The following is a 16,681-nucleotide window of genomic DNA, read 5'->3' as shown; positions in this document are numbered from 1 at the left end:
AGCACTAAAAGCAACGTACAGCCGAGGCTCATGGGAATGTCGGACAGTTTTTTCAGTGTACATTTTTGCAGGGCCAAGAAAAACCGTGGTAGAAATAATGGTGTGAAGTCTGAGGTCCTCTTAAAGGATATAGCTGATAATTAGATGAAAATCAAACACTATGACTTTCTAGCTTGGTTTAGGTGTAAATCCATGATGTAGAACTCCAATCAAAGAGAAATCCAAGGTCATCAAAGAATAAGGTGCAGTGAGACCAGCTGTTCAATATAAAAGCTAATCAGGTGGTCATGAGACCAGGTCACAGCCAAAACTATATAGAACTGTATACAACTATGCATTTCAGGTATTTGGTCCAAGTATCAGCATCTCATGGCAACCAAACAAGTGTAGTTGAGACATTTCAGTCAGATGGTGGAGTGCAGAACATTTCGGGGTTGCTCAGTGCAGATGCTGAACAACAGAGAGGTAATTAGGTCATTTGCCGTCATACCAATTTGTGCCTCTGAAAAGAGACACAGCCATGGAAAAGGACATTATTGCTCTGTGAAGGCTCCATTTACTCCTGCCCCTCAGTTAACAACTGTCTTTAAATCAAGTCCTCTTTAATAGGAAGGAAAACACTTCCATGTGTTTCTCTGCCCTCACTGGCACCGTGACATCGCTTAGACAATATCTGTTTAGTGGACCTTTGGAGCACACTAGTTCCTCCAGTCATTAGTGTTTATGCTTGCTGTTGTGAAAGCAGGAAAAAGTTTTGTCTGACTGAACTAAAAGATTCAAATTTAAGCCAAAAAGCTGAAGCAAATGGAACAGAACAGGAGAACATTATCAATGCAGTTGTGTTAAAGAGCGAGGTGACTAAGATGTCCAAGCCCGGAGCACTGAGGAACAAACTGAGACACGTTCAGAGATGCTGAAAATGCCAATTCTGACTTGCCGGTACTGCCAGGCTGGGTTTCAGTGGCTTAGAACAATATGGCCGTTGTTTCTGATGGAGACTGTCCAACCTGGGACTAAATGGCCGGACCACACGGGGCTAGGTGGTGTGCTGCATCATATCTTCTGGAGTAATTAGCTCAGTAGTTAAAACTGCCTCAGGAGGTTCTACTCAGGGGGGCTCTGAAGAGAAAAAGAACACCAAATAACATGTGTAATGCTTAACACTATTCCTGCCCATTGTTTTATTAAGCATATGGATACAAGAGTGGCACCTAACTGCCTATTAACTCTTTTCTACATCGGGAAATAGTATGTCTCACTGTGCGACACACAATAATGGAAAAAGTTCTTCTAATATGGATTTTTTTTCTTTCATGATTATACATAAAAGCTCTCATGACTCTTAAACGTCAGAATTGGTAAATTAATAGAAGGGCATACTCCCCAGCACTGTGCACGCAATCTACAGTGTACATGTTATAAATCATACTATCACCTGTATATTGCAACACACTTCCTGGCCGTGCTTATCTATACGTGCAAATGAGCATTTCCTGTCAACGGTACCTGGAGCATTGAATTAGTGCCACCCCCTGAGAAGCGCCCATGTTTAGATTCAAGTCCCCCAAAAAATGCAGAACCTGCGACAACGGCTACACATGGATTCGAGTTTGATCAAGAGTTGCTGAGCAGAAGACATGAATCATGAATCAAATAGATCTTGTCAACAAAACGACCAACATCAAAAATCCTCTAAAATGGATGTTGGAGACGAGGCCTACCAAATATAGAGACGTATGATATGGCCTCTTTTTCTCTAGTTTTATACAGGTGTCATTTTGTTTAAGACTCCTCTCCGACATTGGTTCTGTATATAACTGATCCAGATGATAAACAAGAAGTTGCTAATTCTGTGGGAAGAATGTGAGCCAGATTTAGATTTGGATGTATTTTCCATGAAGGTATGAGTTGAACTTGTCTTTCTAAAGAGGGCACATTTAGCTGAGATCTTAGTTTCTTAAAACACACCAGGTAGTGAAATTGTAAGGATGCCACCTGTCAGCAGCTTTTTTTTCTTACCTCAGCTGTCCATTGGATTCTGTTTTCTGCTAAACAGATGCTAGCTGTGCCAGTGCTCCCAGCTTCATGCCCGTTTCCTCATCTATATTTCATCAATATGTGGGCGCTCAGCGCTGCTCCACTTGGAACTCATGAGCATAATCATCTTATACAATATCCATTTATTTTCAGTAGCTTCCTGTCAGTGGACCGAGTTTGAGTGTGTCCCCCTTTTCTTTCATTTATTTTGTGTTGCTCCCTTGTTCAATGTAGTGTACTGAAATTAAAAGCTGCCTCTGATCCTGGCTTTGTCTGAATGGGCTTGAAAGGAAAACAGGTCTTAGAGATGTTTCCTTTGAGTAATAATATCTTGGACACCTGAGGTAAAGGAGATTCTGAATATTCCTAATATTGCCCTGAAATGTCCTTATAAGTAGCTTCAAAGGTAATAAACAACTTTTCCTACGCTGACAACAGCTCATCTTTATTTTTGATCTTGCGCCAGCACTTCATTAAAGCAACAGCATATTACACATCTGACTGAACCAGTCATGCTGCAGCATTAAATAAAATGAAAATGTTTGTTTCTCTGTCCTCGTTTCCCTGCCTGGCATGTTTGGCAAACCTGCAGATCATGGGTAGAATCTGAAATGAAGTTTTGTGGGTTTTGTAATAATGCACCTGTCCAAGGGTTTGCATCGATGAAGTTGGTGAAGTCATTTTTGTTATTAACAGCTATCTGATTCTGAATCTCTTCTTTTGAAATGAAAACTGCTTGTCTAATGCTCCAACCACCTCTCCCTCTGTGTCTTTCAGTTGTCCCTCGGGGATGAACAATGTGAAGTGACACGGAACGGCTATGAGTCCAAGGAGCTGGTGTACTTAGTTCATATTTACTGCCAGGTAAGACGGAGTACTCCACTGAGTTTGATGGTGAAGTCACAAACCTGACCTCCCACAGCAAGCATACACTTAGATATACTGTAATTATATACAGTCACCCACACAAACTCCATTTCATCTGCAAGCACACACACACACACACACACACACACACACACTTGCAAAAATGTAGGCATGTAGGTGATTTCCTATTCATAGCTGATGGTTCAGCACAGTCCTGAGCGCTGGCTCAGATTCAGACATTTCTGAAACACCTAACTTATTGTTTCAAAAATCCAAGTTATGTGAGAATTTGGAACTGAATTGAAAAGAGCTGTGGATGGATAGCAGGATGGGTGAACGCTTTTGAAGAGTGTAAAAGCTCAGGGTTTGAAAGCCTTCCTACCTGACAAACTATTGTACGCGTGTTTCTGCATATTTTAGGATGTGACATCAGTTTATTTTCATTCAATTTATGGTGTCATTCTCATATGAGAAGAAGTTACATTTGTTTTCTGTTAAGATGTTTCTGACTGTCTTTTGGAACATTCAGTCATTCGTTGCAACAGTTATTGGTTATTGATGGCAGAAGCGTTATGGAGTGTTTCCTCTATTTATTCCTGCATTCCTTGCTTAGTTTCATTACAGAGATCTTTGTCAAAGTAGAAAAAAGTTGGCTTAGTCATCTTTGAAATTCCTTTTAGGGAGAGATGTCAGAGTAAAGTAGCAGCCAAATTATTTATGATTACATCATATACAGAATTTTGCAAGAAATGTGATGAACCCAGAACTGGGCATAGCGTGAAAGTAGATCACACACATGCCCACCAGCTGCTCAGAAGCCGTGCCCCAGCCTCCTCCAGTGACATTTTTGATTCTGGTTTCATGCATTTCCCCCCACAGATCATATTCCCTTTGCACGACCTTGGCAATGCAACACAAGTATGCGTCTGTGCACTTGGAAATTCCAACTTCTTGCAGCCATTGGAAAACTGCTAAATCTACACTAGTTCTATTTGAAAAAGGGGGGAAAAAACGAGCAAAGGGTTGGCCACGAGTTCTGCGCTTAGAGCTTTACACAGAGAAAGTAGCACAGCACAGTGAGGTCGGTTCAGATCCACAGACCCAGAAAGAGGGGTAACTAGAGGCATCGTCTGAAAGTGGGGCAGGAAAGCATAAAGAGTTCCCCAAGCCCACAGAGCCCTCCCAGCACGTCTCTACCAGCCAGTGCCTTTAAAACTGCACTTGAATCAGTGGGATGAGTGCTGCACTGCAGTCCCAGTCGCACAAGCCCTGGCCTCGGTACAGACGGATCTTTCTAGGCCAAATCAAAGCGAAAGACTTTTTCCACCACTAGTTCTTTCGGTGGGGTTTTGAGGTTTGGAGCCCTGTCTTACTGGATGAAAAAGGAACAACAAATCCATGGAAGAACTCTTGGATTTTTAGAAAAAAGAAAAGTTACATTTAATGTGGTGGATCTAGGGTGAAATTCTTTTGGTGTGCACTTGCACTGTTGGCATTTAATCACTGCATTTTACTAGGAAGGGCTGAGAGAGCCCTTGATGTTCATTGTTTATGAAGACATTTCAAATATCAAAGCGTACAAGTCCATGGGAGACTTGATTTCCATTTCAATTTTCAATTTTGTGTGACAGTGCCATTGTATCAGAGGCTTGAAAAGAAGAGTGTCTGTGGGGACAAAAACAGGAGAGACAGTCCCAGAGAATAAAGGAGAAACTGAAGAGTATCTAAAGAGTCACAGTAGTGTTGGCTGATAAAGGATTTAGTGTGCTTGTCTGTATGCTGACAAAGAGGCTTTTGGCTCTTTTTGTGATGTTATCCACAAACTACTGGCAACAAAATGTTTGGTACCAATGTTTGACCTTTAGTTTCTGACCACACCAGACAACCCAAGAGGCCTGCTGTGGTTTGATGAGGGGCAACATCAGCTAATGGTAGTACAGCAGGTTAACATGCTAAAGTACGAGGTAGTTTTTACAATGATAATAATTTAAACTTTAAACTTCCATGACTGAGTAAAGTGTTTCATAAAGTGTTCTAATGTTATAATAAAACAATGTTAAAGGATGTCTATACGATATCTGATCATCTCAGACCAAAACAAATGTGCACATGTACTAACTGGCACGCTTGGCCATCGTTACGACTAAAACAAAGCACAGAGAAGCTTTTATGTTCTGAAGGTCGTTTAACAGTTTAGTGGTGGTAGAGTAGAGTGGTACAACCACAGGAAACAACAGCATAGGTGGGAAAAAAATAAACATGTATAACTTTATTTAAATCAGCAGGAGACAATATTCTTGATTTGGTCCCCAAAGTAAAGATCAGCACCAAAAATAACACCAAGCAGTTAGCTGAGGATGTTTTTTTGTGTGCACCTCCTCTTGTTTTAACTATCCACCAACACTAACCCCAGCCCTTAGTTATGACTTCCTCACACACAACTGGAATAACTTTCCTCTGTTGGAGTGTCCTGAAACATTGCATATGTGCTGTCACTACCAATTGTAAGGTGCCTGTTTTACAGTGATTGTGGATTACTTCTTTTAAAGTGCCTGTCCAGCATTTTCTATTGTCATGTTTCTATTGTGTTCTATGTGTCATACGATACATTGTTAAGAGATGGTATTCTAATTTATAATTTTTCATTTGGCTGACCCAAACATTTATATTTAATAAACTGCAGACTGTGTTTGCCAAGCCAAATATTTTTTAATGTGGTTTCAGTTTTCTAGGTACTTGTGTGTTCACCCTGTCCACAGAGTGTGCATTAGACAGCATCTAATTTTCCTATGTTCACCTGTTCAGAACTACTAACTACCTTAACCTAGCTGCATTTGAATGGAAACATTGTTCCCATGTAGCTCTTTAATCATTTCATGTGTTAATGGGTGTTTCCTTGTTGGTGACCCTCGTGTATTTTTGTTGTTGTTCTGAAGGGTCGAAGTTGGATTGTGAAGCGCAGCTATGAGGATTTCCGTGTCCTGGACAAGCACCTGCACCTATGCATCTATGACCGACGCTTCTCCCAGCTGCCTGAGCTGCCTCGACTGGACAGTCTGACTGACCAGTCAGAGGTAAGCAAGGAAAACACACATCTGCACACTCACGTACTGTATTTTAACTGCCAGCTGAAGCATGCAGGGCTGTAAGCAACATAATCCACTAAGGAGCTTTATCGGATTTAGATCCCATTTTCTTCACATTTTAACCTGAAATAAATCCTGGCCACAGGTAAAGGCTTATTAAAAGGCCCCTTCTCACTCACAGAATGCACAATTCCTGTTTGTTTTTAGGTTTTTAGGTTCCTTTTCTTAAATCACACACAGCTTTGTTGTTGCTCCATGCTTAGTCATCCCCTAACTGAAATGAATGATGGATTTTGTTGTCCATATATTTTTAAAGTACAGACTAACAAGGTGTCTTTTATCTAGATAAAAACTATTCCAGTTACTGGGCTTTGAAATCCAATATAACCTACTTGGCTTTTCTCTCGGGAATGTGCAATTTGATATTTTGCCAGTTATTCCCTCTTCAGCCCGCCGGTGAACTGTTTACTGAGCCAAATGAAACCTTTATGGTCAGATTGAAGCTTTAAGAGGAATGCAGAGGTTAGGTATCAAACCAAACTGGTAAAACCAGTTTATCACTGAGGGGTATTGTGTGTGTGTGTGTGTGTGCGTGTGTGTGTGCGTGTGTGTGTGTGTGCGTGTGTGTGTGTGTGCGTGTGTGTGTGCGTGTGTGTGTGCGTGTGTGTGTGTGTGTGTGTGTGCGTGTGTGTGTGTGCGTGTGTGTGTGCGTGCGTGTGTGCGTGTGTGTGTGTGTGCGTGTGTGTGTGCGTGTGTGTGTGTGTGTGCATGTGCGTGTCTCAGCTACAAAAGTTGAAACTTGCAGCCACCCCTTCTTCTCAGTAAAGTTTAGTGTCATTATAAGCTAAAATGTGCAGATGTTGGCCGTGGAAACTATAAACCTGAATTTCCCTTGTAATATGAAGTCATAGCTACAAATGTCATTTAAAGTGGGTTACTACCATGCAGCGCTCTTTAGCTGCTTAATTAGCTGCCTCTGTCCCTCAAGAAACCTATAACACAGGGAGCTGAAGACTTCTAATGATATTTATTGACAGCTGTTGTAACAGCTAAGTTTAATTGTCATTAAATGTGTTGACTCTGTATCCGTAATGCCTGACCTGTGTGTTTTTTCCTCCATGTTAGTCAGTTTCCCAGATGTTGTTGGCTTACCTCTCCCGGCTCTCAGCCATCGCTGACAACAAGATCAACTGTGGGCCCGCCCTCACATGGATGGAAGTAAGGCTGCTCCGCCCTCTGTCTGTCTCCACCCAGTATGCTGAAAAAAACAACATTTTCATCGGAGGGAGAGTCTTATTGCCAATAGTTGAGGCTTATCGATCTTATCTATTATCGTTTCTGCCTTAGGATTGGTCTTACCTACACACTTAATAATCATTTAGGGAATTTGCATATTCATGCTTCTATTCAAGAGTTATATAATGCAACAAAGAGAAATGCCTAAAAACACAATGACCTACTGCAAACAGCAAAACGGCATCAACAAAGGAAAAGTAGGCAAAGAATGATAAAAAAGATTCCTTGCAAACTAAAACAAGGAGCAGGTGCCTTACGGAGTTCTACTTAGCTCTAAGAGATTAATAGAGGTTTCTGTAGCTACAGGACTACTGTACAAAATGTATGAAAGTATTGCTGTGGATTACTAGAATATTGTAGATAGCTCACCAGCTACCAATTAATTCTTCTCAACAGTAAAAAGAAAAGGAGCTGCTGAATTTCCTTCACCACATCACCCAATTTCCATTTATGGCAGGACTATTTATTCATGTCATGTCAAGTGTTCTGTATATTTTCCATAGTCATTTGTTAGCCAATGGCTGCTGTGTGTGTGTCCCAGGTCGACAATAAGGGAAATCATCTATTGGTCCATGAGGAGTCGTCCATCAATGTGCCAGCTATTGCTGCTGCCCATGTCATCAAGCGCTACATTGCTCAGGCCTCAGACGAGCTGTCCTTCGAGGTGACAACCGCTCACACATGCACCCTCTCTGTGTGTCTGTCTTTATACTGAGATTCCAACTTCTTGCTGATATGTCCTCATCTGTTGTTGCTTGCTACGTAAAGATTTCATAAAATTGAGCTTGGCAGACAATGAGAAAGAAAAAGAGAGGAAGTACTGCAGGAGCAATAAATTCCAGTACAAATGTTCACTGTGAGCAAACTCAGCAGCTGAATAGGTACATTTTTAAACATCAAGTCTTGACAAATAACTTTGCTGAGAACGATCCTCACCAAAATGTGACTATAGCAAATCAAAGATCAGGCCTCGCTATATAATGCCTTCAATTTTAGCAATCACTGAAGTCTTCCATAGACATGAGGTAAAAGGCCAATCAGATACATCTTTAATCTTTCATCTTTCCTCCCTCGGTTGCTCTCTGCAGGTTGGCGACATTGTATCAGTGATTGACATGCCCCCGAAAGAAGACACCACATGGTGGAGGGGCAAGCATGGCTTTCAGGTACACCGCTCACAGAACACTTTGCAGGCTGGGGACAAAAATCACACACACAGTTAGTTTTCTCCATCTTCTCCTCTGGCTCTGAACTTTTGATTAAATTTTGTTCTTGAGGAATTTCAAGGACAGAGAAAGAAGGTTGCTTTGTAAAGCAGATTTCAAATACTCTGAGTTTGTTGAAAGACAAAGCAAGATACAAATCCCCTTTTATGTGAAGCCTTTGAGCAGATTACAGGGTGTGTGGCTTCCCCTGTAACGCTGAATTGATTCATATTCCTACGCAGCCTTCACTACAATCCAATAATACACTGAAACTGTGCTGTTCAGGACCTTTCTTACAATCGACCTCAGTTCTCCTAGTTGCCGCTCATGTCATCTAAGCACTTTATTTGTTTACCATACTCTCAATTTTGCCTCTAACTGAGATCAAGAAAAAATGCAAAAGCAAACAATGCACAACATATAATTATATTTCTAAGCATTAAATCTTTTCCGAGGCTAAAAGAAAACAAATGGTCAAAAGAAAGCTCTGTTGTATATTACACATCATTTCGAAGTGGAGATAGCTATTAATGGAGCTAGACAGTGTGCCCATGTTATATGCGTGTGTGTGTGCATAGGCTACACCCAGACAAACATGTACAAAACACTGTGGGCCAGAATTACTAAGCAGGCGTTGAGACAGAAAACAGCCCTGTGCTAAAACAACACAGCAGGCTGCATTTATGGGGGCGTGTTGTTCAAGGTAGCAATGAGACAATGAAATAGGATCCAGGGAGTCCAGTTGTAACAGGTTATTGCTTTAAGGCTCATCGGACACCAAAACACTGCAACAGTTTGTAATACTCGCAGGATGCTTGCAGGATTTTACAGCTCTTGAAAGTCACCACAGTAGCACACAAATAGAAATACACTGTTCACATTACAAAGTAAGCTTCCAGGAATGTGGGCCTGCATGTAATCGACTGACCAATGCAATGACTTGCTGGATGCAGTCACTTCATGCTCGACTTTCTGCTGGATGACCCTGTGTTGTTTTGCTGGATCCCTCTTTGTTGGCGCCCCCGCTGCACCAGCAGACTGGCTCCAGTCAAATAAATTGGAAGACTGTGTGTTTTCACACAGAGCTAAAGTCGGTCTTAACCCGGCCTTAGGGCCCTGAGGGATTTTGGACATGTTCATGGGGCGCTGATTTGACACATTCTGGCGCAAAAACACATTTAGTGCATTTAACAAACACAGCAGGTGGGAGTCACCGTCACCGTGTTTGCAAGATGCGCCTCTCTCCTCATTGTAAATGCATTTAAGAGAGGATTGCGCAAATAATAGAAGGATTAACGGTAACAGAGATTTAGGAGTATGTATCCTTCTGGATTTAGTAAAGTCACACAATTTCCAACTGTCACGTTTGCTGAAAAAATCCTCTGCGTCTAAAGAAAAGTCATAACGTAGCACGGGTGGGATTTAATAATGATAAGCCAGAAGTCCCTCTTTGTGATACTGTCCGTTCACTGCAGCTCAGCACTAAAACAGTGTCCAGGAAATACTGCACAAAAAACACCCACATGATTTGATGGAGTCAACCCTTGTTTCCTGCTGCATTAATAATTCAACATAAAGATTTTAATATGATAATTTTATGAGCTACTTTTGTGTCAGTTGGATTTAAACTACAGCCAAAGTAAATGTTTTATCGTTTCTTTTCTGAGCTTGATGATCTTAGAGGAATCACACCATGGACTTTTGCCTCTTGAACTCTCTTTCTCTCACAAAATGTATCAGCAGGTCAGTCTCAGGAGCTGACTGTATAATGAACTGCTGCCTCAGCAAATCAGCAGCTAAATACATGGAGAATGGGCTGCAGATTCTATGAAAACTGCATCACTTTCTTAGGCAATCTGGCCTTGTGTGTATTGAAGCATGAAGCAAGAGGGAAGATGGTTAAAGTCTCTATGTTAAAATGAAGCCCTTTCAAAGTTTCTGGTTCAATAAAGTTCAAATTATTATTAGTATTGCCCATCTGTAGTGGCTGCTTTCCCATACTCCCAGGCCACTTAGTCTGTGAGGAGTCTCGGTTTTGCCTCATGCTCCACTGACTTCAGCTCAACTTTCTTATGAAGACTCTTGTGAAAAGTTGAACCAGGCATTGATTACAGCATAACGGCAGCTGATCCAAACTTACGTCGCAACCTGGTCCAACTTGATGCTCTCTTCACCTTTGTGGCACTATTACCTGTAACAGTTCTCATGATCAGTTCTCGCTCTCATCACATGGTCAAAAACATATACCGATCCGATCAAATATGTACTGGCTCTTACACCCTCTTTGAAACCATCTTAAAACCTGAACTCTACTGAGGAGATTCCATTAGTTGCATTCAGGATGTCTCCAGTGCCGGGCCTCGTTCTGGTCTGGCTGACCATCCTCTGACCTGCTGCCCCCTCTCCTCGTGTGTGTTTTGGCTCTCTGCCTACAACAAGTAGTCCAGCTCGCTGGCAGGGTGGCAGCTATCAGCCACTTCTGTCATATTTCAGATTTCAACTCCTCTGGATCACAAAGCTTCTCCCTGTGAACACTTAGAGGCACAGAGGGGCTGTTTTCCACTTGTGTGCAGCCTAGAAACCCGAGTTTGTGACACAAGTGACACAAACACCCCTGCAGTACCACCTGTGTCCATGAGGGGGGGGTCAGTCAGTCATTGAGGGCGTGTGTGTTGATGCCATTTGTCTCTGGGCTTCATCTGTCACTCTTTTACAATGTAGAGTGTAAGTTCAGGTTGCTTTTCTTTACCTCTATTTAAAAGCAAATGACAGCACTACCAAAGTCCTGTTCAGAAGAGGAGCGGGTACACTTAATATGTACGTTAAGAGTGATGTGGTCGTCTCCTCACCACCTGATCAGTACGTGTCCAGACCAAGTCCAGAGGGCCATCTTTGCCACAGTATTTCAAAAACCAGAATCACAAGATTAACGTGGAAACCACTCCTTAGTATCAATAGTGTGTTGTCTCTCTCAGTCGTCATTTTATTATCTAAATCTGATTGTATTTCCTCCCACCTCACCCTGCCTGTCTCTCTCCTGTGCTGCCTCCAGGTTGGCTTCTTTCCCAGCGAGTGTGTGGAGCTCATAAATGATAAAGTGCCGCAGTCCATGACCAACTCGGTGCCAAAACCAGGTACTCCTCCTCCTCTTAAACCATTCACAGGAAATGTGTTGAAAGGAAAATATCACTGATGGTAGTTAATGACTCACTGATGTGGCTGATTTTTCAGGAAGCAGTTAGGTCTGTGATGGATGATGTGGCTCCATGTGTGTGTGTGTGTGTGTGTTGTCACACCTTGCCCGAGATATTTTTGCTGGTCTGACAAACTTGTTGTCATGGAATTGACTTTGTTTTAAAAACTTCTTGTATATCTTTACCTTATATATATTAATGGGGGTGTAAAATATCTTTACACCACCATTTCATAATTTTGCAGAGAAATGCAGTGGAGGTTTAGATAACTGAATATACAGATCTCTGTTAGAGGTCTGTTTTATTGAACTGAATTTCAATATGTAATGATCAGTATAATGACAATATAACTTATATCATTTATGAGTGTGTTACAGGGAGAGGAACCCCATAGTTCTGACACGTCATCCCCTGAAATAGCCTGCTAATCATGTTATATTGACTCAGCATTATGCAAATCCAAGGCAAATAACTGTGCTAATCTATTGCTGTCGAGAGCAAACAGATAAGCTCTTTAACACGCTCCCCAGAGTGTCAAAGACAAATGTAACTTAAACCCTCTTGGAATTAAACACTTAACAACATTTGGTGGTTCCGATACAAATGTGAGCCGAACTTGAACTTTGCCCTGATGTCCTCACACACTGAATCACACACTGCAGCCGCCAACAAAAATAGCAGATCACGTTACATCACTATGACCGAGCCCCTTTGATGCGATCTCTATGTCTTGTACGAATCCATGCCACATCTTCCAAATCCAAAGCCTTATTCCACCAAATGACTCACTGTTCCGACCATTCCACTGGCTTTGGGATGGGCAAGTGGAGTCGGGATTCCTAACCATTGAAAAGCCTCTGAGGACTGGAGGACTGGATTAGTGATGACGCAGCGAAAAAACCCAGCAACCCCACATCAGATGTGCCAATCAAGTTTCATATTCAAGCCTCCGAGCTGCTTCGGCCGAATGTGTGACTGATCAGAAATGTATCTCGTGGTGTAGAGTTAACTGCACGCACAGCACAGCCCCCGGTCTGTGACTTAATCTGCCTGCCCACTCCCCTGCTTCTGAGCAATGGTTCAGTGCTTCTTGCTGTGTTTTTGTTTCTTGCATGTGTCATGATTTGTCAATCATTTTTTGCTTCACAGAGTATCCGCAGGTCAAGTATATAATTTAGATATCCTGAATACTGTGAACAGATTTTCTTTTTCTCTTGAATTGCTCAATTTTATTTATCTTTGTTATTGGTTAATCATGTTCTTTAGCTCTGTTCAATCAGAAATATGTTGGTGGTTTGGTTTTTGAATAACTGTTATATTCCACTTAATAACCAAAGTCTAATATTTTGATTTCTAAAACCTGCAGATGCCCTGTTGTCAGTTATATTAACATTATTCAAAATGAGCAGATCCTGGTTTATGTTCATTATCAAGTTCAGTAATGTAACGTAATGAAATGGTGTTGAAGGTGCCTGCTTGTGTCACAGCTGCACTGCTTGTTCTCCACTGCAATGCATCATTAATACTGTTGTTGACTCACTGCACAAGGATGTACATCAGTATTGGCATGTGTGTTGATTTGTTGCCTTTGACTGTGACTCCTCTGCCTCAGCCTCCCCCTGCTCTGGCCTGCAGCCTGCTTCTTGGAGTCTCTTCCCTCCCTGTGCGTGTTGGTATACACACCTCATCCACCTGTCCACTCACTCCACCTTTACTCACTCACACACAAAATGCTTTAAAAATCCTTAAGATGACCGTGGTCACTGGTAGTAAGAGTACTTAGGAAATTTGAATCTCGTGCAGGAATGGCAGACCCCACCAGCTACAATGAAAACTACCATATGGAATGGTAAATACAGAATGTAAATACACTGAATGGCTGTTGCTTGCAAAATGCAGTCCAATCAAGAACGCGGTTTGATTTCATGAGAGTCTTAAGGATTATAACTTTAAGGTTCAATTTAAGAAGACTTGTTTTATTCTTGAATGCAAAGTTCCTTGAATTTAGTGTACTTTATACTTAATATTTTAGTTTTTATCTGTACACTGTCACACAGAAGAGTTTATTGCTGTTGCACCAAAGTGTCATTTCTATGCAAAGCTAGTGACCTCACGGTCTCAAAGTACACAGTTGCTCTGTTCTCTAACTTGAAATGCTTCTCTCCCTCTGCTGATTCTCTCATGTATCCGTCATCCACCCATCCATCCATCTGTCTGTTGGTCCATCTGTCCATTGGGCTGCATGCAGACTTGGAGATGGAGAGTGTAATACAGGACAGTGCATGGGTGGCCGACCCGCTAAACCACTACAGCCTAAGTTCAGGTAGACAAAAAAATCCTTTGGTGTGCTGCACTGCCATCCCAAAACCATTAACTAACTCCACAACCCAGAGTGATGTGTTTGCACTGTGTGACTCAAGTACGACTGGTCTGAGTACCTGTCAGTAGCTTAAATTCCGGGTTACAGCCGAGGGTTATGGCTTCACTCTTCACACAGGAAAGTGTTACAGTAATAGTATTACAAGATAACCTCTCTCAAGACAATAAACTGTTCTGTCTGAGACCTTCAACACGCTTGCTCTAATTATCTGTGCACTCTGCTGGTGTACCAGTAAGCCTTTAGCCACTATGTATGGAGTATGTATGGCATACATGCTCTATTCTAAGTATTTTTCCTGTATGTGTGTGTGCAAGTGTGTTTGTGTGCACTTGAACTGCTATAAGTTTGTATAAGAAAAAAGTTGTAATGCAGATAATGGCCATATTTCCCTGTTGAAGTTGAAGCCCTGCAAATTCCTTCTGCATTGTACGATTCTTCTGATCACACTGCTGTATCTTATATATATTCCAGGTCTGTTTCAGGAGTCCACTTTGCATGGCATCTGTCTGTAAAAGAAAAAAATCTCTTTATAAAAGTTTTAGAATTAGATGTAGTGTAAAAATACGACCCCATTTTTCAAATGTGGCTTTCAAAAGAGAACAATGTCATCCATCCAGCCCCCTGTTTTTTTTCTGTTCTCCACACTCAAGGTGTATGCAAATGACTTCAGGGGTGAGCCAGGTTACTACAGCATTTCTCAAAGCTGCTCAATGTACCCTGTGTGTGGACGGGGGCCAGCTGTGTTTGTGTGTGTCTGTCTGTTTGGTCGAAGCTGAAAGGCCACGGCAGGGGTGCCGTGGTGCTAGGTCTCGACCGGCCTTGATTTATTTAATCCTTTTACAATGAGGGGGCCTGTAAACCCATCCATTGAGCGTTAAGCTTTGTCCTGCAACAGTAAGAATCTCTGTCTCCCTCTCCATGGTGACTGAAAGAGCACATTCCTGCAGGGAGCCACACAGCATTGGAAAAATATGCTTGCTCTGCCTAGATTCACTGTGCTCACCGCTAACCTTTGCTGTTTCCCAGTAAAACCAGGGAAATTGGTAACATGCTGCACTGCTACAGTTAAAATCAGAACGAGAACAGAGACTACTCTCTTCACAGTAAAAATAGACTCTTTTGTTGACAGCAATGTAAAAACAAAAAGTTGTGACTGAGCTTCGGATGAAAAATGATAGTCGGCTCTCTTTCCTCCCCAGACAGCCCAACAGACCTACCAGTTACTGACCCAGATGTAGAGCCCCCTCTGTTCCCCTCTTCAGTGCAGGCCTTCGTCATGTCTGGGGACTAGTGATTTGGGCAGCTGTGAGCATACATGAGCCAAGACAGCTGGTTATGTGAAGGAGAGAGGAAGGGAAATGAGGAGAGAATGTGTGAGACAGAGTGAGATTTGTCCTCCTGTTCCCGAGGATTCCAGATCATTTCCTGGTGCTCCGGTTCTGGGCTGTGAAACTATTCAGGGTCCCTTGTGTAACGTGTTGCTCTGCAACTTCAATAAGAGACTGTTGTCGTAGACTGCACCTTTGTTTGGGGGAGGCTGCTTATCATTGTCATTATATACTAACAACTCGGGCTGTGTAGTAAACTCAGTGAGCACAAAGATATTTTTTACCACTGTCGCTCCCTCTGTGGGCTTACTGAGGAACGTTTGCCGATGACTATCTGTAGTTGTATTACATCATTCTAGTGATCTGTTGCTTTGGTGTCATTTCTAAAACATATGATTATGTACCATATTGTTGCAAACCTTCGAAGCTTTCAGGGATATAACCAGCAGGTAGTAGCTGAGATTTACAGCCATGTTTATGTCTGAGACGGCACAGCGTTCTGCTCCTGTATGCTGAACTTGGCGTGCATGTTCCCTTCCCGTTCCAGGAGCGAGATAGACTTCTCAGATCCACGCAGAAACAGCTGTATGATGCATAAACTAACTGAGCGCTCTCAGTCTACAGTCTGTGACATCAGTATAGTAACCTGTACATCCTGTACATCCTGTACAGATAACTGGTGTTTTTCAGCATGTTGCTAATCATCTTCAGTCCTAACTTCCCCAGTGCATGAGAAAAAGAGCTGAGGATATTAGGAAAGATGGACTGTGCTGAGTTAGTAAAAGACAATGTAAAATTAAAATCCTCCATTACAAGTAAAAGTCAGTATTATTGGTTTTTATGCTAATATGTGATGTAATTAGATTGTTGATATTCGTGTAACAAGCCAAAAAAGTAGCATCAAGTTGAAATACTCCGTACTCCAAAGTACCTCATAACTGTACTTGTACGATACCTGAGGAAATATACTGAACTACTCTCCACCCCTGAAGATGGAAAATATCAGGACCTACTTGCACAGAGAAATGTGAGGATCAGAGGAATGTTTGTCTTTGTGCAGCTGGTTGAATGCATGTCAAGCCGAAGCGATCAGTGGAAAAGTCTGACTGCAGTCTTGTGATTCTGGACCAACAACCAATTAGTTTGACTTTATTTTGACTCTACATGTCTGCTTAGGGACTAAGCTAGTTAAGGAATTAATAAGATAATGCTTTCAGGGGGCCAGGGGGCCCCTCAGAGGGGAGAGCTGATTTAAAGTTAGGGCAAGGCCATCCTCTATGTTGACTGA

At 42.0% G+C, this 16,681-nt stretch overlaps 1 protein-coding gene across 2 annotated transcripts in view; it reads left to right on the top strand.

Annotated features, from left to right (window-relative positions):
* The window catches only part of arhgap32b (Rho GTPase activating protein 32b), a 66,846-nt gene that overhangs the window by 30,224 nt on the left and 19,941 nt on the right, over positions 1–16,681 (top strand). Inside the window, exons 5-12 of one of the 2 annotated variants that reach the window (XM_070843773.1) lie at positions 2,815–2,901; positions 5,841–5,978; positions 7,116–7,208; positions 7,828–7,950; positions 8,375–8,452; positions 11,544–11,625; positions 13,298–13,348; positions 13,934–14,008. In XM_070843773.1, coding sequence (XP_070699874.1) covers positions 2,815–2,901; positions 5,841–5,978; positions 7,116–7,208; positions 7,828–7,950; positions 8,375–8,452; positions 11,544–11,625; positions 13,298–13,348; positions 13,934–14,008 — 727 coding nt within the window. The remainder of the gene's footprint in view (positions 1–2,814; positions 2,902–5,840; positions 5,979–7,115; positions 7,209–7,827; positions 7,951–8,374; positions 8,453–11,543; positions 11,626–13,297; positions 13,349–13,933; positions 14,009–16,681) is intronic. The other variant, XM_070843772.1, reaches the window with a different exon arrangement.

Source organism: Pempheris klunzingeri, chromosome 14 (genome assembly GCF_042242105.1).
Source record: "Pempheris klunzingeri isolate RE-2024b chromosome 14, fPemKlu1.hap1, whole genome shotgun sequence".
Classification (NCBI taxonomy): domain Eukaryota; kingdom Metazoa; phylum Chordata; class Actinopteri; order Acropomatiformes; family Pempheridae; genus Pempheris; species Pempheris klunzingeri.
Note: the sequence above shows the minus strand (reverse complement) of the source record. Positions and strands in the feature narration are given on the sequence as shown.